The sequence below is a fragment of the Acanthopagrus latus genome, chromosome 6 (assembly GCF_904848185.1).
Source record: "Acanthopagrus latus isolate v.2019 chromosome 6, fAcaLat1.1, whole genome shotgun sequence".
Lineage (NCBI taxonomy): Eukaryota > Metazoa > Chordata > Actinopteri > Spariformes > Sparidae > Acanthopagrus > Acanthopagrus latus.
Window position 1 is genome coordinate 1,242,786 of NC_051044.1, and position 25,257 is coordinate 1,268,042.

A 25,257-nucleotide genomic window follows, 5' to 3' on the forward strand; every position below is an offset into this window, starting at 1 on the left:
CAGACGAGCGGTTGAAGGAGGGACGTATCGATAAATTAATGATAATGAGACTGATTAGATGAAAGGATAAAAGGGAGGGAGAGATGAATGAAGGGTGAGGAGGGTCGTAATGGTGGAGGGGGAGAGTCATGAAGGAGAAGAGACTAATGAATTGATGGGGGAGGGAAGGAAGGAAGGAAAGAAGGAAGGAAGGAAGGAAGGAATAATGTATAGATAGATGTGTAGATGCAGAGCAGAGGGAGACGACAGCTAATGTGTTTTTATGGAGATAATAAATGGCGAGAGAGAGTGAGAGAGCTATGACATCACTGCTTTATTACTAACTGCTGTACACACACACACACACACACACACACACACACACACACACACATACACACACACACACACATACACACACACACACACACACACACACACACACATCTATCTAACCTTGCTGTGTGTGTGCTGTTCAGCGATGGAGAGATCAGCTGTAAGTAAAACAGACAAGGCTGATTGCTGTAAGACAGTGATTCACCCGCTGACACACACACACGCACACACACACACACACACACACACACACACAGCGCTGACTTCGCCATCCACGAAACTCAGAAGACGCCTGGAGGTTTAAAAGAAATATGAGGAGAAGAGAACCAGACGTTTCTGTCTGTCTTTGTGATGGATCTCTGTATTGATGAGCTCGTTCTGATCATGTCGATCGAGCCACATGACACCAGGCTCAATGATTTGGATCAGAACGACTCGAGCGAGACGAGCTCTTTATACCTGTGAAGAGTTAAGAGGAAGAAGTTATACCAACATAACATATAAAATAGTCATATCGCTTCCATGCAAGTTACATTAATTATTTTAAGATGTTATTGTAAAGTTTATAAATCTGTTTGATCTAAAATGCACATGTGATGCTTTTACTTAATAACTGTTTCACTATCGAGCTGGTTTACCTGTTGGACCACAGACTGAAGAAAAAACCAGCAGTTAGTCAGGAGCTGGTTAGATTTGTCTGCTCGGTCGGTTCAGTTCATCAAACACGTTCACAGAAGCTTCAGCTGGGTCGGACCGCTGTGGCAAAATCAGACTCAAGCCACTCGACTGCAGAAGTACAGAAACAAAGAGGAGTTGGGGCTGTTTGCAGCCAAATATCCAGAATAAATGATTGTCAAGTATGTTTCTGCAAAAACCACAGATCAGTCCAAAGTGAACGTCTCTTGTCACAACTCTGCTGATGCTCCGGTTCGGTTCAGAAGACATCAGGGTTTGGACGGAGTCATAATTATGCTTTTACACAAAGGTTTGACTCGGGTACATTCACAAAAAAAAGCCTTGGTTGCTTTTTAGCGATCGGCACTGACCGCTCTTTACACCACGTCACCTGACTTCCTCCTTTGCTCCCGTCACTGGAGGTCGCTGCCTCAAAACAAACAAACGTTTAGTTATTATCAGCTGCGTTCAGAGTCGACCTGCACGCTGCGTTCTGCTGAGGACGGGTGATGACGTTTCAGCCTTCACTTTCTGAAACGAAACGTCACATTTGATTTAGTCTTCAGCTAAAGTAGTTATTTATAATAGCAGAAGGAAATGTTGGAGGTGAAAGCCAGTTTTACTTTTTCTGAAGAGGAATGAGAGAATAAGCCCGGTTCCCACAAATCCAACAGCGGGCTTTGATTCTTATTTATCTGAACTCCTCCTAACTCACACTTCAATTTTCTCCTGACACCCTCATCCTCTCCATCCATCCTCGTATGGTTATTACTGCACCTTCTCTATATCTTCACCTTCTCCTCTTATTTCTCCTCAAATATTTGCACCGCCTTGTCTCTCTCTCCTCTCCTCCGATCCTTTCCCTCACTGTCCTCTCCTGCTCTTCCTCCTCCTACCCTTCCTCCTCCTCCTCCTCTTCCTTTTTAATAAATCTCTACCCACTCTCTTTCCTCTCCTCTCCTCTCCATTTCCTGGGCTTGAACCACATCTTCCTCCATCCTCCTCCTCGTCATCTTAATCTTTCTCTCCCTAATCTCCCCCAATATTCTCACCACCTTTCCATTTCCTCTTCTGCTCTTCTTCCTCCCCCGTCAACCTCCTTACCTAAATAAAAAAAACGTGATACACCACATTGCTCTTCTCATCTGCTTGCCTCCTTCCCTCCCTTCCTGTCTTCCTTCCTTCCTTTCTTCCTCTGTCCTCCCTCTTCCAGCCTCCTGGTAATCCCTCTCTCCTCCTGCATCACAGGTGAATCTCCTTTAGGGAGCAGCGTGGGGAAAATGGTTCTCCTCCTCTTCTCTTTCTTGGCCCACATATCCCTCCCCCCCACTAATGTGTTTTCTCTCTCCTCCGTTCCTCCCCTCCCCCCCTCCGTTCTCCATTAACCTCCATCTTCCCTCCCTCCCGTCGTAACTCACCTCCTCTCTGCTCCTCACTTGCCTCCCTTCCTTCCCCATGATTTCCTCATTTCCCCTCCCTTGCATATTCCCCTCATCCTTTTCCTTAACTCCCTCCTGCCCTCCCCCACCAAAAACAAAAAAAAATAATTTCCCACAATCCCCTCCCTCCCCTCCCTGTCCTCCTCCCCCCCTCCTCCTCTTCCTCCCCCCTGCTCCTCCATCTCTGTCTGGACCCACAGAGCAGTGCGAGGATCAACATCTCAGAGGGCTCCTGTCCAGAGAGGATCATCACCATCACCGGGCAGACGGACTGTGTGTTCAGAGCCTTCACCATGATCACGTTCAAACTGGAGGAGGTAGATACCACACACACACACACACACACACACACACACACACACACACACACACACACACCTCCCAGTGGTGTTCCCGAGCTGCTCTGACTGAAGTGTGTAACCTTTACTTCCTCTACAACACGGCTGCTCGCTGGCAGGGAGCCTTTTATTATATGTCTAATGGGATTGTCTGACCTCACACACACACTCATACAAGCATGACGTGCACTCAAGCACACACACACACACACACACACACACACACACACACACACACATACGCACATACAGTGTGTCTCTCAGAGGGATTTGATACGAACACTGTCTCTCTCCATCAGTCCGCCTCCATTTCTTCCTTCCTTCCCTCCATTATTCCATTAAACTGAGAGTGAAACACTGAGACCTGGAGCAGCGATCAGGACAGTCGAAGCTCTCAGCTGTTCTTATTTCTGTATTCTTCGATCACATCAAATGCATTTTTTTGTCCATAAAGCCCAAAGTCACGATTATAATGTTTGCAGAGAACGACATCCTGAGTGAGAATGAAAAACTTGCCATATTAAAGATAAAACCTTTTTCCACAGAGACGAGAACCGACGTGACACAGATGATGCGTCTACACATCGTCACAAACACTCAGATTGCTTTACTGTTAGCATTAGCAGTAAGCTAGCAATATTTAACTTAGTTCTACTCTGAGTGAAGTCGGCACTCAGCAGAGACTCTGGTTCTGGTTCTGGTTCTGGTTCTCTGTCTCCTCTCTGTGACATTACGTTCATGAAGTATTATCAAACACAGTGTTGGATTTTACTCATTGATTTTAGATATTTAATGAAAACAACGTTTTGCGCCCATTACAGGTGTTAAAGTGAACAAATCTAACAATAATGATCGTATGTGTGTTAAAAACACTCGCTGCTCACAGATTTGAGTTCCTGATGTCGACACTCAACACTGATTCTTACAGACAGTTTTTAAAAGCAGCGTCCTGCTGGTGATCCAGTTCATACAAACTCATTCTGTGCAGCCAGATATTCTTCAAACACACAGAACTTTATGTGTAATTTCTTGTAAAGATCTCAAAGTTTCCAAAGATATTAAATGTCTCCATCTGTAGTTCAAAGAAATGTGTTTAACATGATTCAAAATATATCTGTGATGCGTCCAATAACTGGGTGTAAGCTAAATTGGGAGAAATTAAATTTGATGATTAACTTAAAGAGCATTAGTGTGGCTCCATGTGGGCCGAATTACACCGGAGTGGTTTTGGCTGTGGAGGATTGAAGTGTCTCGCTGACGTTTGAGAACGCGTCGCGTGCTGAGAAATTAAATCCGAGCAGCTGGTATTTAAATCGAAGTGATCCTAATGGAAGAAAACGAGATGGAAGTAAGATGGGAGGAGGAGGAGGAGGAGTGGATAGAGGCAGATAGTGTGGACGGAGATTTAGAGGAGTGGTAGACGGGCTGCTGAAGGATTATAAAAATATATATATGTGAAATGAGGAATGTGAGAGATGAAGGGAAATAAGATGAAGAGGCCACGCGAGAGACGGGTTTAAAGAAGAGAGTCGGGAGAGTGAGAACAGGTGGAGATGCAGCGATGAGGAGGAAGAAGCTGCATAAAGTTAATGAGATTCTAAGAAAGAAGGAGGAAAAGTTTGTTCAGAGGATTAAACAGGGAGTGTAATGAGAGAGAGAGAGAGGCATCAATCAGAACTGTGAAGGTGTTCATCAGTACAACACAGAGCAGACGATCATCACTCAGGACTCACACCTGTCAGGAGTCACATTTCAAGAAATAATAAAGTTTAACAGTTCTCGCAGCATCAAGTCCCGACAAGATAAAACTCATATTAACGACACAATTAGTGAACGACTTAAAGATTCAAGATGATTCATCTGTCATGATGCAGCGCAGCGCATAACAAGATGAAAGTTTGATGCTAAAGGAGCATAAAATATTTATTTCCACCAACAACACGGTGATGATGACATCCACTCCATGAACACACAGAGTCCAGCTGCAGAACTAACACATGGTCCAGTTTCCTGCGTCACCTAGCGCCGGTCGACAGGTCGAAGAACTGAAGGCAAACACCGAGAAATTGTGAGCGAATGCAGAGAAAACTTGAGGATAATTGCTGTCAGATGAGAGAGAGAGAGGAGAAAGGAAAGATGAAACAAAATGCAGCAGGAAATCCAGACAAGAGAAACGAAAAACATCGACACACTTACGTTAAAAAGAGCAGCGCAGAGGATTAAAGAAAGTGTCTAATGAGAGACAGACGGGAGAGAACAGAGGACGGAGAGAGAGAGAGAGTCACAACTTGTAGTCACTTCACATCTTGTTTATGGCTACGAATCTCTCCACCGCAGAGCAAATATAGATGGAAAATCTGGTTTTATTTATCCAAAGAAACACACCAGGGAGCCGAGCAGCCGGCAGTGTTGGAAATAAACCCTCAAACATCTTTCTGCGCTCGCTCAGACACACAGGACCGCGTCACAACGGCGTAAAACACAAACATCAGCCTCCTGCAGAAAACATGTATGTTCAAAATCGTCATAACCAGATTAAAAAAATATCTGATTTTACAAAACGTTTTCTGGATCTTCGCTCTCCGCTGGCATCATGAAGCTGTTTGTGCATGTGTGAGACGAAGCCAGCTGTCAATTACTGTGACGAAAAACACACAGAAAACCAGAGAGAAGGATCCTACGTGATGATATAAATAAATACGTTCCTACAGAGGGAGGCGGGTCATGTATTCACATCACGTCGCTCTGATTGGCAGCCCAGACGAGCGCAGGGCTGCTATTTACGTTTGAGACGCAGCGAGGCCACAAGTCCAACTAATTGATAGAACCAATTGCATTAGGAACAGGTGATTTATTTATTACCTGAGTTAATTAAAGAGAGTCAGAGGGAGAGAGTGTTAAAGAAAGGGGGAGATTCAGTGATACAAAGAGAGAGAAAAAGGGGGATTTAAGCTGCCAAAGGGGGGAGATGGTACGTAATGAGGGAGGAAGACGGGAGGAGCTGCTGAAGGGGAAAGAGGAGACGCAATTAAAAATGAGCGAGGATGAGAGAAGCCTTTTCAGACTAATGGACAATAAAGAACAGCAGTTTGAGGAGACGGAGGAGCAGAGCAGAGGGGTGGAGACGGGCGGAGGTGAGAGAGAGGTGAAGCTGAGCGCTGGTGTCCGGCCTCGTGATGACGACTCAGCTCAGACTGATTCAGACCACAGGATGTGTTCTTCACACAGCTCGGAGGTTCACAAACAGAAACCCATGAAGAGTTTGAGTTTGGGAGTTTTTCGGGGGACGTTCGGTTCAAACTGACTCGCAGGTTTTTAATCCTAAATCAGTTGTTCTGTGTCTTCTGTCTCAGCGACGTCACTCACTGAAAACTGTCGGGATGTTCTGTTCAGTTCACCTTGAAATCGCAGGTTGTTTGTGAGCATTCAGAGCACTCGGGCTGTTTTCTCCTCGTATCCTGATGTGAACGCTGCGTATTCATCAAATTACATCGACCACAACTGACAGAAAGAGGAGGAGGAGGAGGAGGAGGAGGAGGAAGAGGAGGAGAGGACGCAGATGTTGAAACAGAGAGAGAGTCAAGGTCAGAGAGAGAGAGAGACGTTTGAACAGAGCAGATACAGTCTGTGATCTGCATCGGAAACAAAGGAATGAGAGACGAGTGTCGAGGTTTTCTGTTCAATCAGCGCCGACCTTTCGCTGTCAGCGACCTCACAGAGAGACAGCCGGTCTTTACCGTCCTTGTTTAATTGTAGTCATTTCTTTACCGACCGTCTGACCTGCTCAGGCTGTACATTGTCTTTGTTGTATGTTGAAAGTAAATGTGTTGAAGGGTTTAAAAGAGGGAAAGACGAACAGAAACTGTTCCCTCCACCTCCGGATGTGAGAGGTGGCTAATAAGCGTTTAATGTGAACTTGATGCGCCTCGTTTGGTACAAATATCAACCTTGGACGCGTCCTCGGTTTGCAGAAACGTTAATATTTTATCCAAAATCTGCAGATTTTCCTTCTTACATGCTTAAAGAAAATGTGTTAAAGCCGAGTGAGAGAGGAGGAGAGATGTCAGAGGCCGAGCCGTCTTGTCTGTTTGCGCGTTTTTAAATTTGCAGATGTCAGAGATTCTTACTTTTGATAAACCACAAAAAAAACTGAAAAATGTAGAAGTCCAAAGCTGAAAAGAGTTGTCGATTTGTGGAAACATACAGAGACTCCCGGCTGCATCACTTCATGTTTTAAGACTTCGGACTCATCTGACTGACGAACGCTTCATCCTGTAGATGGAGACTGAAGAGTTTTAAAGACGTTGTATGTAAATTACTTCATGAGTGTCGAGTGACGGATGAACATCAGAAGAAGCTGAAGAGAAACTTTCCTCTGAAGTTTTCTGGTGTTGCTGCTGTTTCCATCTGTCACTTTGTCCTTTTGTTTCTCTGTGAATTCATCGTCTCAGCGTGGAGACGATGAAATCCGTCTGCACTGAACTTCCTGCCTGCCGTTTGTTTTCGAGTTCATGCCCTGAAAATGTCGCTGATCTGACAGAGAGCTTTAATATCTGTGGTTTAAATATTTGCTAATATTAATAGCTGAACTGATAAACTTGTCTTACGCTGTTTCCTAGCAACACAATTCAGGTTAGAAGGTTTGTATGATGACTTCCTTGATTCCAAGTTGTGTTTTTATCAAACGGATTTCTGAACTGATTCTCAGCTGAACAAACATGACACGCTCAGCGCCGGTCGACCTTCACATACCAAATGTACAAGAAGATGAATTATGGCAGAGTTTCAGTCAGATATTCAGTCCGCCTGCAGCCTTCAGTCCCGATGAAGGCAAACGTTATAATCGCCGTTTGTTTGATACGAGATGTGATTTGTTGTCCTGGAACTCGCAGCTCGCAGCAGCAGATGTTCTCTGAGTTGACAGAACGAGTCTCACACCAGCATTTACGTACGTCTTCAGGCAGACTCGTCAGGAAGTGAATTGATTATGATTGATTGCTAAGTTGTGGAGAATGAGTCGGAGTAAACAAGTGTTCCTTCTCCTTTTCAGACGTGTCGATGCTCGTTAATGGAAAATATTCTGTAACACACTTTTCTTTCTATTCTGCGTATTTGATTTGTTTTCACGTGTCTGAAATAAATTAACGTTCATTCATTCAGACTGAGAGACGGATCCACTCACAGAGGATTTAAATGATTGTAGTCCAAAGCAGATGGTGCAGGTCGTTTAGTGTCCATCTACCTTTTTGCTAGCTGAGCATGTTGTCACTTCACACTATTGTCAAAATGTTTTCAGTCAGACTGAAGACGTGTTGTCAGTGTAACTCTCTCCCGTCTCTCAGGACCTGGCAGCGCTGGTGGCTAACGGCACGGTGACCAGTAAGCCTCCGGTCACCTTGAGGTTGGTGATCCCGGCCAGCCAGTGCGGCTCTCTCATCGGCAAGGGAGGCTCCAAGATCAAGGAGATCAGAGAGGTGAGTGTCTGCAGAGACGACGAGAACATCACTGATGAGTTCCTGTGTTTAGATCTCTCAGGACAAATTGTGTTTGACTCCCGCTTGGATGATTGTCAGACTGAAAGCGTGTGGAGGGATCAGATGTTCCCGCACAGATCCTCTTCACGGGAGTTATCGTGTTCAGACACACAGAATACGAGCGACAACAGGAAGAGAAGCGCAGAGTGAAATAAGACCTTGAAAACTTCACAAAGGATGCTCCTCAGTTAAATCTCACATAGAGCTGAATGTTAAGTGTCAGATCTGACCGTCATCTCTTATACGCCTGTTTCCATGGCAACATAGTTAACTAACTGAGGTCTGAAGGAGCAAAAACACTAAATGAATAAATTCCGGACGTATTCGAAACTTGAGAGTTATTTAATGTGGCGAGAGGAAGGCTGCGGGGTATTTTGTTAAACGGCATAAAAACCACGACTTTGAATTCACGCTCATTCACTCTGACGGGCTGTCTCAACTTGGCTCGATTCATCACGTCTATTAATACGTGATCCGACGCGTGACCTTATGAATTATGAACAAAACCACAAATGTTCTCGCAGCTCATAATTCCTGTCAGAACTTCCTGCTCACACACACTCTGCTTCGCTTCCCTGCAGCTTTTTACTGTGTGACGGTGTGTTTTCTGCTCAGCTCGACTCACGGTATGTTCTCAGGCAGGTAGGGAATAACTGCACTGTGTGTGTGTGTGTGTGTGTGTGTGTGTGTGTGTGTGTGTGTGTGTGTGCAGACGACAGGTGCCCAGGTGCAGGTGGCAGGTGACCTCCTCCCCAACTCCACAGAGAGAGAGGTGACGATATCAGGGAGCCAGGACGCCATCATCCAGTGTGTGAAGCTCATCTGCACTGTGATCCTCGAGGTGTGTGTCAGCGAGGGAGGAAGTGTGTGTGTGTGTGTGTGTGTGTGTGTGTGTGTGTGGTGATCTTCATCTCATCAGACACACACACAATAATCTGTTAATGTACAAATAAATGAAGAGCCGTTTAATTGGCCGTGTGTTTTGGAAATGAAAACAAGTAAAGCGGTGAGCTCGGCCTTCAGATGGACTCGTGTTCTGTTGGTATGACAACAGAACAAGACAAAGGATCTCTGTGATCGAAGCTCTCAAACTATTTTAGGGAACAACATTTCACAGAAGTCTTCCTCAGACAAAGGACCTCATTCATCAAACGTTCACATGCACAGATTTGATCCTGATAGCTGCAAACGAGCAAAATAAGAACTGTGCTCAGATTTCCAGGAACATTTGATCAGGGAAGAGAAAAACAGTGTGTTTGTGCATAAAACAGAAATAGACCATTAATATTCTCAGTATTAGATGACAGAACACGGCGCGCTATTTGGTTCAGATATCTGTGTTGCCACGGGTGATATTTGATTTCACTGAAGGTGAGAACCAGGTGTCCAACGCTGAGACGCTTTTGTAAAGATGTGGATGTTTGAACCTTTGAAACTAGAAAATAAGTCAGGGATCAATCTGCTGGAAACAAAAGGATCGTCTGACGTACGACTGTTCAACACACTGACATGAAGCCGGTGACAGAACGTGGAAACAGACGCAGATTTATCATCTCGATCAGATTTACCTGAAAGCTCGACTCTGCAGGTCGACACTTTTGTTTCTTATGTTTTTCTGATCGGGTGTCTCAGTTATCTTTGCTATTAATTCATTTAACTGTATAACAAGTATTTAATTTTAAATATTAATTTATTAAGAAGATATTGCAGGAAATATTGCAATTAGGTATTTAAAAGGCTCCAGTCAGTCAACACTCGGTTTTAACATATTAATATTAGTTAAAGTTGATAAGAGTCACAGACTTGATCCTGCAGGCTCAGAACAACACGATCATACGTATTTCATTTCATCACGTGTGTGTCTGATATTCTCTCTGTGGGAAATATCTCTTCATCATGTTCACCTCTGCTGAGCAGCTGTACTGAGGCTTTTTAGAGGTTTTTCTCTGAAAACGCTGCCATGAAAGTGCTGAATGTGATCCAGACTGTTAAACAATGAGCTGTTGATTCTCCGCCGCCACCGTCTCACATTGTCGGTGTGTCGGTTCCTTTTACAGCTCAGAACCTTTTTCTTATTCCTCTCATCAAACCTGGAGGATCCGTTCACGTCCACACTGTCTGCTGTGTTTGGTTAGAGGCTCAGTTCAAAGTCATTTCATGTTATTAAATCAGCCGTGTCAACTTCAGAAACACAAACATTCACTCAGATTTCATTCCTCCCCGATTTATATTTATGATCCGACAAACACGACACGAAGCTTCTGCTCTGACGCAACGCCATGCTAATTTTGAAAGGACAGAGCTGCAGAGGTGATTCTCTCCACCTGTCCACTCTCCATCACATTAAAGTGTTTTTATTACGTACGTCCACTTTCTAATAATCTGCAAAATGGAAACACTCAAATCTATAATTCACGATTGTATTAGAATTAATCAGCGGCGGCGGTCATTAAGATGAGCTACGTCTCGGAGATTAGAGACGGAAACAGTGAAATCAAAGGCTGCAGGAGCTCATTGATATTCCAAGCACCTTAATCTGGGATGAGAGAGGAGGAGTGAGAGGAAGAAAAGAAATAAAAACGCTGACCCGAGCGAAACTCATTCACTTTCAAGAGCTGCTGAAATCAAAGAGTTTACTGCGTCCACACTGTCTGATCTCAGATACCAAATCTTTTGATCTGCCTTCTGCTGGACTGTTGTCTCCCGCCACCCAGTGCATGCTGGGACGGAGAAGCTTAACAACTTGATTTATGTAATTTAACGTACTTGCACTTTAAAACAATTCAGTGTCAGCAGGAGTCCTGCACACGACTCACCTGAACACCTTCTGATCAGACTACACGTGTAGTCGCCCACCAGGCCGCCATGTCTGACGTGTTCTGTGTGAGATCAGTAACAAATTCACCATCAATCATCAGCTGAACAATGAAGCGATCAGACTGTAAATCAGAGCCTGATGAACACGCTGTCGTTCAGCTCAGTCTGAAAAACTGTTTCTCACACAAACAAGCAGCAGAGCAGCTACTCAACACAATTCGCTGAGATCTGAATGCAGCAGCAGTGAGATGAAGTCACGTTGCGTCTGACGTCTCTGGATGTCTCCCCGGTGCATCAGACTCGTGTGTGAAGAGAAACATGAAGCTGACAGCTCAGTGACATCACAACCTGAGGTGAGACAGGCTGAGAAAAAAAAGAAAAATAGAATAAAGAGCTCGGCTGATCTCCAGCTTCACACACATCCAGCCCTTTGTGACGACGTGAAGAAAGTTTTCAGGCTAAAACTACAAACATGGAGGCTGAGAACTGACCGTGACCGATGTTTGTACCTCCTGTTAGACACAGGACTCACCTGCATCCTCATCTACAACCCTCCAACTGCTGCCTCACAGCTAGTTTGTGTTGTTTTAGGAATAAAAAGCTGCAAAAAACCGACAATGATTCATTTTGATAATGAGAAACAGTCAGAAACAATAAAACAGTCGGAATAAATGTGTGGACTCCTGCTGTCCTGGTGTTATTATTCTAATGCTCTCGAATCATCCTGTTTGAATATCAGCACAGATACAGTGAGTCTGAATCTGTCACTGACACTTGATGAAGAAACACTCTGACTCTTCCTCATCGCTCACGTTCTGCTTCTGTTTCAGTCTCCACCAAAGGGAGCGACGATTCCATACCGACCCAGCCCGACCCCGGGCACTGTTCTGCTGGCAGGAAACCAGGTGAGAGGACCGTGACGATTAACTTGGCTGGAAATCATTTTAATCACCAGATAAACCACAACAACACAGAACTGAACAGAGAATATTAAAATCTGAGGGTTAGAAGAAAATACGATGAAGTGAAGTGAAGCACACGAGAACCAATGAAAAGAAAAGGAGGGGAGGAAGGGAGTGTGGGTGGACGGATTAATGGGTGGATGTAGGGGATCTACAGGGGGAGGAAGAAGTGACGGATGGGTGGAGGAGGAGGACGGAGGTGAAGACAGAGGAGTGGACGGATGGATGAGCCGATACATCACTTATTGTCAGAGAATTTGCTTTAGTTTGCAATTTGCTTGTTACGGATAATGTCCACTCAGTCGCTGTGCCTCTGATTTACACACACACACACACACACACACACACACACACACACACACACACACACACACACACACACACACAGTAAATGTCTGTCTGATAGGTGCCATGCGTTGTGAATGGCGGCTCCCGTCACCGCCCGTCCAACAGGAAACAAATGAGGCTGATTTCATGTTTATTCAGGACAAATCGTCACCGTTCATCAGTCAGGTGTGTGTGTGTGTGTGTGTGTGTGTGTGTGTGTGTTTACGCCGCAGACGTAATGATGGTTGTACGAGACTGAGTGCACTTTATACACACCTGTAAATATGTGAATAATTGACTCTAACATCAGTCGTAGGTGTGTTTGAAACATCTGCCTCTTCACTGTTTCTGCTCCTGCAGCTGCTGTTTGTCACTTGAATCACATTCACTCTCGTTACTGTTGATTACAAGCTGAAGCTGATTAAACCAATAACCGATAAAAATTCATCACCGTATGGTTGTGATTTAGATGATTAGACCGCGTTATTATAAAGAAAATAATCAAGAGTGGAAAAGAGAATCTAGATGACCGTCGTCCTCGTGAATAACCGTGATGTCTTTATGTGAAGCTACTCGTGGACGAGCATCTCCTGATGAGACGTTCAATCAGGACCGAGTTTTAACGATCCCAACACTCTGGCCTGGTTCAGCCCCAATTATTCCTTTTCCTCACAAGTTACCAAACCAAAGTGAAACATTCCTGCATCTCTAACGATTTCTCCCTGGAGGTTTTTCCAAAGTACCTTGAGCTCTGAAAAGTTTTCAGGGACAGAAACTCTGATGTTTAATTGGCTGAATCCTGCCGTGTGCACTCAGCCTCAGCCGTGCATCAGAGCTGAGCAGTTTGCAGGTTGTCACTCGGTCAGTTCGAGCTGGAGGATGATTTTCCCTGAGAGAGCAGCACAACTGAGATCTGTCTGTCCTTGGTCACACATCGCTGGACTGTAACTGAGATTGTTTGGAGATGGCTCTCTGTCTCCCTGCATAGCTGTCTGGAGCATTTGGTTATTTGTGGATGAACGCTGAGAGGCTCTGAGAAGTCGCTGTCGTCCACAGCTGAATACCAAAACACCGAGGACGTGTCAGCAACCTGAGAGCTGAACATCCTCCTGTCTCCTCATCTGAGACGTAAAATCAATATTTCACTGAAGGAAATTCAATAAAACAGGATCATGTTTTACTCTTCTTCAACGTGCTCTGTGTGGTTCCAGTGAAGAAATGTTAATGAGAAGAGAAAGATCTTAATTCACTGATGAATAAACTAGAAACACAAACTGACCTGTTTTACTTTGTTTACATGTGGCGGACCCTGCCACCTTTCTAGCTTCCACGACCTTATTTTCCTCTGAGAGCAGCTCGTTTATTCACTGACAGAAACAGTTTGTATTATTACCTCATTATGTCTTAAATATACACATTTTGAGCACAGGATGAAGTACAATAAAAGGATAATAATGAAAAAAATATCATACATAATATTCACTTTTTTATTGGTCATATGTGTTTGTTGTCTTAAATGACACACAGAGCGATCCGTAAACTAAACCAACCGTATTTATTCTGGTTGGTTTAGCGTCTTCTCTCCCAGTAGCTTCAGAAACCCGCTGACGTTGTCGTGGCTGTTTTTCTCTCTCGTGGCCTCGTTGATAATATTCACCGCATTCTTGTCTCCTGTGGATGATGTCATCACTCACATCCTCCTCCTCCTCCTCCTGATGTCAGATAACAGGCAGACAAACCTCAGAGGATCAGAGTGGATCAACATATTGTCGTCATACAGACGAGACGCAGCGTCAGCGTTCCGTCGTCATCTTGTTTTTCCTCAGCGATCAATAAACTGTTTCCTTTACTTCTCCTCTGGTCTCGCTCATCTTCTCATCTGATAATAAACAACACACTAAATGAACTTCTTATCTTTTTTGGGATTATTGGATTTGACTCACGCTGACGCACAGAAGAGAGCAAAACTGCAAAACTGCAAAAGAAACACATTATTAGAATAATAATAATGGGATCTTATAATTAGTTTAACCCTTTACTGATATATTGAGAGCGATACAAAGTGAATCAGGTGATTTTCAAGGCTTTTACGTCTTTGTCTCGTCTCGCTGCGTCTGATTGGTCCACATCAGTCTGCTGATGTTGGGAAATAACAAGAATCCAGAATTCACCTCAGATGCATCAAACTAAAGTAATGAGGCTGTTCTGAAGCTGAGAGGAGGAGAAAGTTCAGATGTAGAGAGGAGAAGTCACACAGATACTCAGATACATGAAACATGTACTGGAGTACAGTGATGTAGTATTTGTACTTCATCACTTCCCACCTTTGGATATCTGTAAACTAATCAACAGATGTTGAAGCTCAGACTTCCTTCTACACCCTCCATGTTTTATTTTTTAATCTAATTAGTAATTTAAGAGGTGAGAAACAACATTTTTCTCTCTCTCTCTTGTGGCTCAGGTACCAAATGTACAGAGGTTATTAGCCTGTGAACTTCATCTCCTGGTCGTGTGATGTCATGTCCTGTTCATGTGCAGCACAGACTGTTTGTGTGTAACGATGTGAGTGAAGGTTTTAAAGCAGCAGCGTGAGAATCTCGTCTATCCTGCTGCAGATAAACACACGAGCAGCAGGAAATTGCAGCCTGACCTGCTGTCAGTCACCACAGTTTGATTTCCGTGTGTGTGTGTGTGTGTGTGTGTGAGTGTGTGTGTGTGTGTGTGTGATGAGGCCGTTCAGGCGTCAGTGTGTAGAGAAACCTCATCGCTGGTTCTCTTTGTTTTGTTTGTAAGAAGTTTGATGTGATTGGGAACCGGAGCAGCTCTAACAGCTGATCTCCTTCTTCCTGTTTGGACCAGTTTATTAAAACCAGGTGTGACGCGTCCTGAACGTGCAGCCGAATCTTCAGATTCCTGAACCAGGAAGTTGTTTGATGCTCTAACTGCGGCGTTGTCTCTGCTTGTGTCTCTCTGAAGGTGTTCGAGGCGTCAGACTTCGGCTCTCACCCCTTGTTCTCGGTGGCTCAGGGAGGAGTCGACCTGCAGCAGGTGAGTGTGTCCACCTGGGGTCAGAGGTCACCTTAACATCTGCCTTTTTTAAATCTGCCAACAAGACGGGGAGCCTTTTAAAATGCTGCTGTGTTTCTCTAATGTGAAAGATGGCGTTTAATGTCGCCCTCAAATTGTCACTCTTCATTCAGCGCCAGACTAAAATCAATCGATCTTTATCAAATTTTGGAAGAACTGTCTTGACGTGTTGCTGCGAGCTGTGCAGGTAAACACTCTCCTGGATTCTGGGACGGAGCCAAGCGAGCTGAGTTCAATCACAGCGCTGCAGCCGGCGATGGCATCATAAAAGCAGATGGTCAGAGCGGTCAAGGATCCCAGATTAACACCTCTGCACACAGGCGCAGTAAATATAACACCTCTTTTTCACATGAAAAGCTGAGATAATGAAGGCGCAGAGTAACGGAGGCTGAGTAAAGATGACGGCCCTGAAGTAAAGAATGAAAACGCTGAGAGGTAAAGAAATAAATAAAGAAAAGTGACAAATGGAGAATGGCCTGGCAGAAAGTGTAGATACGAGAAAAGAGAAGAGAGTGGAAGATAACAGAGGGAAGAGATACAAGATGGAAGACGATGGAGAAAAATGGTGAAAACAGAATCCTCTCAGTCGAGTCAGTTTTATTCTGCAGGCTGAGATTAACGTCTGAATTCAGTCGCCTCACACTCGATACGTCTCTCCTGTGGTGTCCTGCTGGTCTGAGAGCAGCCGGAAGACCACATGAAAATGGAGCACATTCATCTCTTCTTGTAAAACAGCCGTCTGCTGTAATTGCAAATTGAATTTGGTCACTTTTGTGTGCTCAAATTTGAGGCACAAAGAGGAAGCTGCCATCGAGGACACGCGGCTCCAGATGTCTTAAAGTGAAGCAGAGCGCCGACTGACCCGACGGACGGACTTCAGCCTGACACAGAATTATTATTACAACTTAAATGGAAAAGAGACCTTGGAACGGGATCATACAGCAGCTGCTGGTCAGACAGGCGACTTATAGAACAGGAGGTTTAATTCTACCCTGTGGTCAGTGAACGCAACATATTTACATGACTGTTATCTAGTAGATGTGACTCTGAAACTCCCTGGTTGATAACTTAAGTTAAGACGATTGATGTTTGAACATGTGATCTGAGAGATGAGCCCTCCCCACACTGACAGCTGTCTTCTCTATTGTTGTTGATTTGGGTATTTTATGTTTTATATATTTGCAAATGAGACTTTATGCTTAAAGATACAGAAATCAGTTTTGGGAACAGAGTAAACACAACGACTTCCCTGCGGTCGGAGCATCAAGTGTTACTTTCACTGGTTTCATCAGAGCTCGCTGGACTGTTACTGGAGGACAGAGCAAAAAAACTGTGAATTAGAAAGAAAATTTCAGCATCTCCCTTTAACGAGATGTTTGGAGCCGACGAACTACAACACAAACCACGATACCGACACACCAGGAGTCCTCACACAGAAGCTCTCTCATAGTGACATCAATGTGCTTCTAGTGACAGTAAAAGCAACACTGGACTTCCTGTTTCCTGTTCAGCAGCTGCTCACGGCACAGCAGGAATCCACAATGTGACGATCAGTGTCCCTGCACAGATGTTTCCCCCCCGTCCTCTGAGCATATTATGCTGAGGGTCCTCGCAGAACTGGAGGGTGTATTTACTCTTTTCCTGAAACGCACCTGCAGCAACAAACAGGCCGATTTGTGTTTTCGTCATTAATCTCTGCAGGGTTTTTGCAGGTAGCTGTGTGAGGACAGTGTGATGAATCGTCTGTGAGCTGGCAGTTCATCACAGTGTAGGTCAGGTCAGGTTCATGCAGTTATGGTAAATCTACTCTCGTGGCTTCCAGACATCTGTTTTCCTCCAGAGAAACACATCTCTGAAAAAAGAGAAAGACACCAGCCTTTGAGGAATGATACCTGCTGGATGAACAGAACATCTTCTCAACATGCACACGTGCAGCTTTCGTTTATGATGGTAACGCTGGAAACTAAACGGTGGAGATGAATGAACTGAAATTTCTGGTTTTGCTCCCAGATGCACGTCGCAAACACTGCAGCACAAACAGCTTTCATGTCAAGGACGAGGCTGTTCGGATCATCCATAACTGGATGGTCTGAGGTCAGTGCCAACAGCCAGCGTGTCACTGTCATTAACTAAGTGTCCTTCAACGAACCAGCGAACCCACAATCAGTGCTCACACATTTATTTCATGTCAGAGGAGAGTCGGGCTGCAGGCCAAACGCATTCAGAATACTTTCCAACAACAGAACGGCAGCCATCATCTCATGGCCTCACACGAGCTGGAGAAACACGCAGGTGTAGGTTCGTCTCTGCCGAATGATATCAGTCCGATCACATGTACAGTTTGTGATCGACGGCTCAGAACACTGTGAGATGAGAATGAAGCAGCACCAGGACAAACGGACTGAACGATCGGGTCGTTTGGATCTGCTAAATATTTAGATAGGACCTGACACACGTCATGTGACTGTCCGCCGGTCTTTACAACAGGACAGTTGATTCATGTTTGTGTTACTTTCCTTTCTTTGGCTGAGTTTACTACAACTCACACATCTGAAACTGGGAAGTGTCACAAACTGTCTGAGACTGAATCACAGTGTTAAGAGAGAGAGAGAGAGTGTTGAGTGGATGAAGCAGACAGATTGACGGAGAGACTCGCTGATAAACGAGCGTATGGATTAAAAATACAGAAAAAGAGACGAACGAGAACAGAAGAACACTTCACTCCCTCACACGGTAACAGAAGCTAATGGAGGCTCCAGGACTGATGGGAGGAGGGAGGGAGTGACAGGCGGAAGAAGGGAGGAGGAGACAATCGGAGAAGCTCTCTGATAATGTCGGATCTGTCGTCCAATCACAGCTGCTGCTGTCTCCGGGTGGACACTCGTCTCTCAGCTGCTTAAGGAAAACAGACTATAGTGCCGACGTGTTTTTACTCTCATCTCGTCAAATACGACAGTTTGGTCAGAAGCTTTAAAACTATGATGCTCTGCCTAAAGACTTCCTGGTGCAGATACTTTACTGTCCTGCAGGTTTTCAACTTCTGACTTCTCCTCTCTACACCTGAACTTTCTCCTCCTCACAGCTTCAGAACAGCCGCGTTACTTTAGTTTGATGCATCTGAGGTGAATTCTGGATTCTTGTTATTTCCCAACATCAGCAGACTGATGTGGACCAATCAGACGCAGCGAGACGAGACAAAGACGTAAAAGCCGTAAGAAGCCGTAAACAGACAGAGAGGGAGGCTGGAATGTGGAGAAAAGGCGTGTTAGTGTCTCGTATCTGCAGAGAGTTTCTGATTTTCTCTCTTTGTTGCTGCTCGGGACGCTTTACCAACCCAACATGTGTCTATTTGACGTCCTGGGAATGAGACTCAACAATCAACTGTCTCTGTGGTGCGTTCAGGAACAGCTGGATCAGAACTTCTACTCAAGGAAATAATGTGTGGACTTGTAACACCTCTGCTTGAATTTTACTTAAAAAAGGAAAGGTAGATGACGAATAAGAGAAATAATTAAATAAAAAGAAAAATGATGTGAAGGAAAGGAGGAGACCTGGAGGGCAGTGACAGTGTTGTGTAAAGTGGCCGATGTGAGGCGATTTATGATTTTTATTAAATATTTACAGTCATGTGGAGAGAGAGGGAGGGATTCATCATATTTACATGAACTTTAATTTCTGGTATTTACTTCCTGTTGACAGATTCATCTGCAGCTCTCAGAGACGTTTCTGGGATTTAACATTAATCTTCATTTCATGATTATAGCTGTGAGGATTTCTTATTGATATTATCAGCTGGACACATTTAAACTGGCTGTCATAAAGGACGTATGAGTGAGAGTGAGAGAGGAAGCAAACAACCATGTGAGTAAAAATATATCAGTAAGCAAGTAATCAAGTTGTCAAATGGAAGGATAGACAGTCAGGGGGTCGGATTTAAAAAGATAAATACATTTGATAGATACAATTTAAACAGTTTAAAGATATCAAGTGTAGGAACTCTGCCTGAAAATATCAAAGTGCATTTCCTTGTGAATCTGTAGAAATCAGGTCTCATGACTGAACGCAAAGAAATCTGTTTCTGCAGAGGCGACATTTGGTCCTTTCTCACAAAATTGCTCCGAAGAGTGACTGATGGTCTCCTGGCAGCTCCTAAATACCAGCAGAGATTGAACAACAAGAAACTCTTGACTCCAAATGCTGAAATAGGAGCCAAGAGAAGCGTCACTCTGAGAATTAATGTCCAGTAAGAACGGATTTCTTACTCTGAGATGAAAACGGGCCAGCGGTGCCGGAGCTGCTGCTGCATCTCTGATGTCTGCTGCATGAAGCCACCGATGAATATTTATGAGTGTTTGGCACTTTTTTTGTGTTCGGGCCTGCGTGGACCATTTTAAATCAGGCGTGCAGCGGTTGTATTAATATTTACCGTCACATCTACAGATCAGGGAGACGCATTACAGCATCGAGGAGGCCAAGCAGCAGCAGCAGCAGCAGCACGGCCAGGTCGATTATTCCTGTAGCACCTGGCAGGTGCGGCTTTTTTTCCTGATGGGAGCTTTTTTCATAATTTTTTTTTTTTTCTACCAAACCCCTGCGTTAGCAACAGGAGTCAAAAGTTCAGCAGCAGTGGCATTGCAGACTGCGTCAAGGATAACAGCCCTGAAATCTGTTATATAAGGTGTGGTGAACCTCAGGGAGACACACAGAGTCTCACAGAAAACAGCTCCGATGCACCAAGTCATCCCGGGTTTGTCCGCACACACACACACACACACACACACACACACACACACACACACACACACACACACACACACACATTGCCTATGGAAGTGTTCAGTCTCTTTGAAGTTGACTGTGGGATTTGCGACGGCCTCTGAAACTCTTTAAATGGTGATCTTGGAGATAAACACAGGTGGTAAGAAGGAGTCACAGGAGATCCAGTCGGGACGGATGATGGAGTGAAAGTCGTTTTGCTGTTCTGGTGTGTTCAGTGGAGCGTTGGGAGGCATTAATCCTGCTGGTATCAAGACCAACAAGGTGCTTATTTAATACTCACTGTACAGAAACAGACTTGGAGCTCATGCAGGGATTCATCTTTCACGTACCGGCTTCCTGTGATCTCTTGGAAAGTGTTGTGCTTTTTTCATCAAACTGTACAGAGCGATTACGTTCAGGTATCTATATTAAAAATCTGGAGGAATAAAACAACGTGTGAGACGGAGACAGGCCGAGGTGTCGGGTTTGTTTCATATATGAAGTCAGAGGTTCAGCTAAACAAACGGTTAAAAGAGAAATGTGTCAGAGAGCGGAGATGTCGTGATGGATGCATCCGTTACAACCTTTACTGACTTTTCTATAGTTCATGTTCAACTTGTGCACGTATTTGGAAATAAATAATGATTTAAATGAAATGTTTTTATCCTGATACGTGCAGAAAGGTTTTCAGTATTTCTTGCAGACTTGACTGGAGTCTTCAGTCGTCCTCTCACTCTGCAGGCACATTTATAATATATACAATAAATGTGGACGTGGACTTTAACGACATGTTCTTCTTTCCTTTTTTGTTGCAGACGTACGCAGTACAGAGTCACTACGGCATTCCACATTCAGAGGTAATCAAAAAGAATCAGTGATGGACAGTTTGACTGTTTTAATGTTTCTGTGACATTTTGATGCTTCAATTTATTTTCTCTGGTCTCTTTCAGTTGGCAAAGCTCCACCAGTTGTCAATGCAGCAACAGGGCCTGGCCCCCATCAGCCAATCAGCTACACAAGTTCTACCTGGTATGCACACACACACACACACACACACACACACACACACACACACACACCTGTGACGCAGGCAGGCTGTACACCTGATTGTCGCAGTCGTTAGTGTTCTTCCTGGTGTCACATGATAGTCAAAGATTCACTGATAACTTTATTTTCTCACCGAGTCAGAAGCTGCATCCATATTTTATACAGTCAGTGATTTACTTTTGTGTGTGTGTGTGTGTGTGTGTGTGTGTGTGTGTGTGTGTGTGTGTGTGTGTGTGTGTGTGTGTGTGTGTGTGCATCTGTTCACTTTGAAGTCATTTTGCTGTCAATTCTTTTTTACTTTTCGGTCGTCATCCAGAAGCTCTGGTGACGGCTTCAACACAAAAAAAATTAAAAATTTAAAGAATGAAGTTTTATTCAAAAACCTTATTTCCATTTCAGAGTGTCGTTACCTCGAATTTCATCATTCGCAGGATCAAAAATAAGGAAGATGTTTGTAAGATTGTAGTAATATTGTCTGACGTGTTCTGGATGGTCGTTTCTGTTGTTTCCATCAGTGACGTGAGCTTCTTGTTCTGCAGCACGTCGTAAGATAATTCATATTATATGTGTATAATCTTTACTTCAGTGCACAGTTCTGCATTATAATCATGTGAGTTAGCTTTGATTCTGAGCATCCAGCTGAGTTTACCTGCTGACTCTTTCAAGTCACACGTTGCCTGGCTGCATTAGTTATCAACTCGCTGCTGTGGAGAAATTACAAACCGACCAAAAGGTGAAAAAATCAGAGGCGTAACGATGCAGACGGTCGACGGTTCTGTCCTGTAAAAGTCAGAGACTAAATGTGAAAGCAGTCAGAGGTGAGACCTCTCATACCAGCAGCTCATAGAGCCTCACGTTCCTCCTCGTCTGCAGAGGTCGAGGACTTTACTCGTGGAGATTTCTACTTTACTGGAGTATTTTTACTTCCTGACTGAGGAGAGCGAGGCTGGTGCTGACACGTTTTGTTTCAGCACCTGTAACATGGCAAAGTTATTATTATTTATTATTATCTATTCTCCTATAATCATCTGTGTCTCTGATACTCCAGCTAGATGTTTAATTCATTGATGATGTACATGAAGTTCCACTGTTACGGCAGAGTGAACTTCCCCCTGTAAACACACCGACTCCTTCAGCTCGCAGCTGCGTCTCTGGGCTCATTCAGAGTTGAGAGTCCGAGCTTGAATTAATCGCTCTCTGCGAGGCGGCTCTGGAGGAGGAGCAGCAGCCGGCCGGTCAGGAAGGAGAGCTGTGTGTTTACTGGGGAAATTACAGGCCTGTACACCAACCAACCAGAGGAGAAAACAGCTGTTACAGCCATACTTACAGTACATTTCAGAAGGACATTATAAACTATTGAATTATATGTTTCAATCCAATACATTTATCATCACTCGGCAGATTACAGGATAAAATTAGCTCCAGCTGCACCGTAAACACCTTTTATTTTTGGTACCAAGTGAATATTTTTAGGTTCATACTTTTATACTTTTACTTGTTTTTCTGTGGTTTTGTCTAAATGTGCTTTTAAGGAATTTTTGATCAGTTTTTGTCTTTATTTTGGAATTGACAGAAAGAAAGATGCAACATTAAACTCATAGTATTAAATACCGTACACAGTATTAAATTCCTGGACATTATTGCCAGAATTACTGCTAATTGAACGTTCCTTGCTGCAGCTTTAGGTGAAACATCTGAGTACTTCATGCGTACAGTGTTTGTGCACACGTGAGACACAGCTTGTGTTGGTCGGGTCAGAACCGCTCCACTGTTAAAGAGACTCTGTCATGTCATTTTTCATACAAACCACACGAGCGCAGCTGAGAGCGAATTATCATGTGAGGACACGGATGGATGATTATTCCATTATGTTGCAGGTATGAAACTCATCAGTCGTGGAAGTGTAGCACACACACACACACACACACACACACACACACACACACACACACATTCACACACACACACACACACACACACATTCACACACTTTATCAGAACCGCTGCTGGTTTAGCTCGCAGTGACCAGAACACTTCCAGTGAAGAGTGAAGAAGGACGAGGAAGGAAGGAAGGAAAAGATCATGCTGCTTATGAAAGAGTCAAATTATCATATCTCTCCCTCCCTCCCCCCCTCTCTCCCCCTCTCTCTCTCTCCCCCTCTCTCCCTCCCCCCCTCTCCCTCCCCCCCTCTCTCTCCCCCTCTCTCTCTCCCCCCCCTCTCCCTCCCCCTCTCTCCCTCTCCCTCCCTCTCTCAGGAGGGATGGACACCTCCTCCCAAACCACGTCTCAGGAGCTCCTCATTCCAAACGATGTAAGTACTGAGAGATGTGTAACCAGTCAATTATTCAGATTTGCACAGAAAATGCCCTCCAGTCCACAGGAAACGCTTTTAATTTGAAAGGCTGTCTGTCACGGCTGCCATAAGCTCCGCCCATGGTCCCACCCCCACGTTGTGATTGGATGACTGTTGTGCTTTTTGGGTTTTTTTCTTTGCTTTGAGCTGACACTTTCTCCATTTCAAAGCAGAAAAAGTTATTTTTTCACCTCCTCATGAAAACTCAGGAGGCCTTCAGTGCTGGCGGCTCTCTGCTGCTCTCTGCTGGACACTTTCACTGTAACGTCTCTGTGATGAGCAATTAATTCAGTTATAATGACAGAAAACTAATTATCTGTATGTCCCTGAAAACTCAGTGAACACGCTCAGGTTGTTTCATAACAGCACCTCAGAAATGAGTTCACAAAACTTTAAAGTTGTAGAATAACACGTGTTAAGATGAGTGTTTCGTCCAGACACAAGTTGTCATCATCTAATATGCAACAAACTAAACTATTTAAAGGTTGTAAATGTTCTAAACTAAATGAAAAACAGGCTCGATAAAATAAATATCACACAGATCAAAAACCTTCAAGTGAAAACTGACAAATAACTAAAAATAAAACCACTGAAAACTATTTTCAGTTGAGTTTTTATATCATGAAGTAATATAACAAGTTTAATGTTCATGTGTCGGTATTGAATATTAACATCTTTTACAACTTTCCTGAGAGAAGCTACATTCAAAATATCTTTGCAGGACTAAATAAATTCTAGATGTGATGAAACTTTATTAACACGACACAGAAACAACATTTAGTTCAACAGAGTAAAAACTAGTGGAGATATTAAATCTTAAAGTGACAGATTCTTCATATTCCTATTATTTATTATTATTAGTTTGTTGACTGTAAACATTCAACAACGACTATTTAAATGAAAACATGATGAAAATGATCTTTGAGAGCTTTAAAAGCTTCTTGGACAAGTTTTAATCCAACCCAGTGGAACGTAACGATCAGCTGTCTGACAGAAAAGACTCTGATTGGCTGTCAAACAAGAAACAGAAGAAGAAGAAGCCTCAGTTCACGTCTCCTCCTCCTCCTCGTCTTCCTCCTCCTCCTCCTCCTCTTCTTCTGTGGTGACATTTGCATCTTTTTATCAGACGTGTTCTTGATGAGCAGCGGTTTGTGTATCAGCAGAGAGATATTTCCCTTAACAGAGACAAACCACCAGCTGGAGTCTTTGTGGTGTGTTCGAGTGCAGCAGGAGACGTGAGCGGCGCCGCAGTCGGACTTTGTAGTTCTCTGATGTCAGTTTGGTTTGTAGGGAACTTCGCATGAAATATGAAATACAGATGACGTGTTATTGCATTTCACCTAATTTCTTTGTTTTGAATTGAGCTTTTATCTTCCAGACGAACAGAAGTGAAATCACTCTCAGCTGCTGCTGCTGTGTCGTGTTAGTTTCCGTCTGATCCACGTATTGAACACGAGACAGTGTTCGGGTGTCTCTGCAGAGACGCTAACGACTCGCGGCTCAGACTGTTATTTCAGGCAGTGAAGCGGACAGCTAACAGTTCAGTGTCGCGCTCAAGGACGTTTGACATTTGATGGACGTGTTGACTGTCGGGAGGTCAACAC

General features: G+C 44.1%; 1 protein-coding gene across 4 annotated transcripts in view; it reads left to right on the forward strand.

The window, feature by feature from the left end:
• Positions 1 to 25,257, forward strand: part of pcbp4 (poly(rC) binding protein 4) — a 116,043-nt gene that overhangs the window by 74,287 nt on the left and 16,499 nt on the right. For all 4 annotated transcript variants that reach the window (XM_037102373.1, XM_037102372.1, XM_037102371.1 and 1 more), the window contains 8 exons: positions 2,630 to 2,746; positions 8,110 to 8,241; positions 9,014 to 9,142; positions 11,949 to 12,023; positions 15,384 to 15,455; positions 21,068 to 21,109; positions 21,203 to 21,281; positions 23,556 to 23,611. In XM_037102373.1, coding sequence (XP_036958268.1) covers positions 2,630 to 2,746; positions 8,110 to 8,241; positions 9,014 to 9,142; positions 11,949 to 12,023; positions 15,384 to 15,455; positions 21,068 to 21,109; positions 21,203 to 21,281; positions 23,556 to 23,611 — 702 coding nt within the window. The remainder of the gene's footprint in view (positions 1 to 2,629; positions 2,747 to 8,109; positions 8,242 to 9,013; positions 9,143 to 11,948; positions 12,024 to 15,383; positions 15,456 to 21,067; positions 21,110 to 21,202; positions 21,282 to 23,555; positions 23,612 to 25,257) is intronic.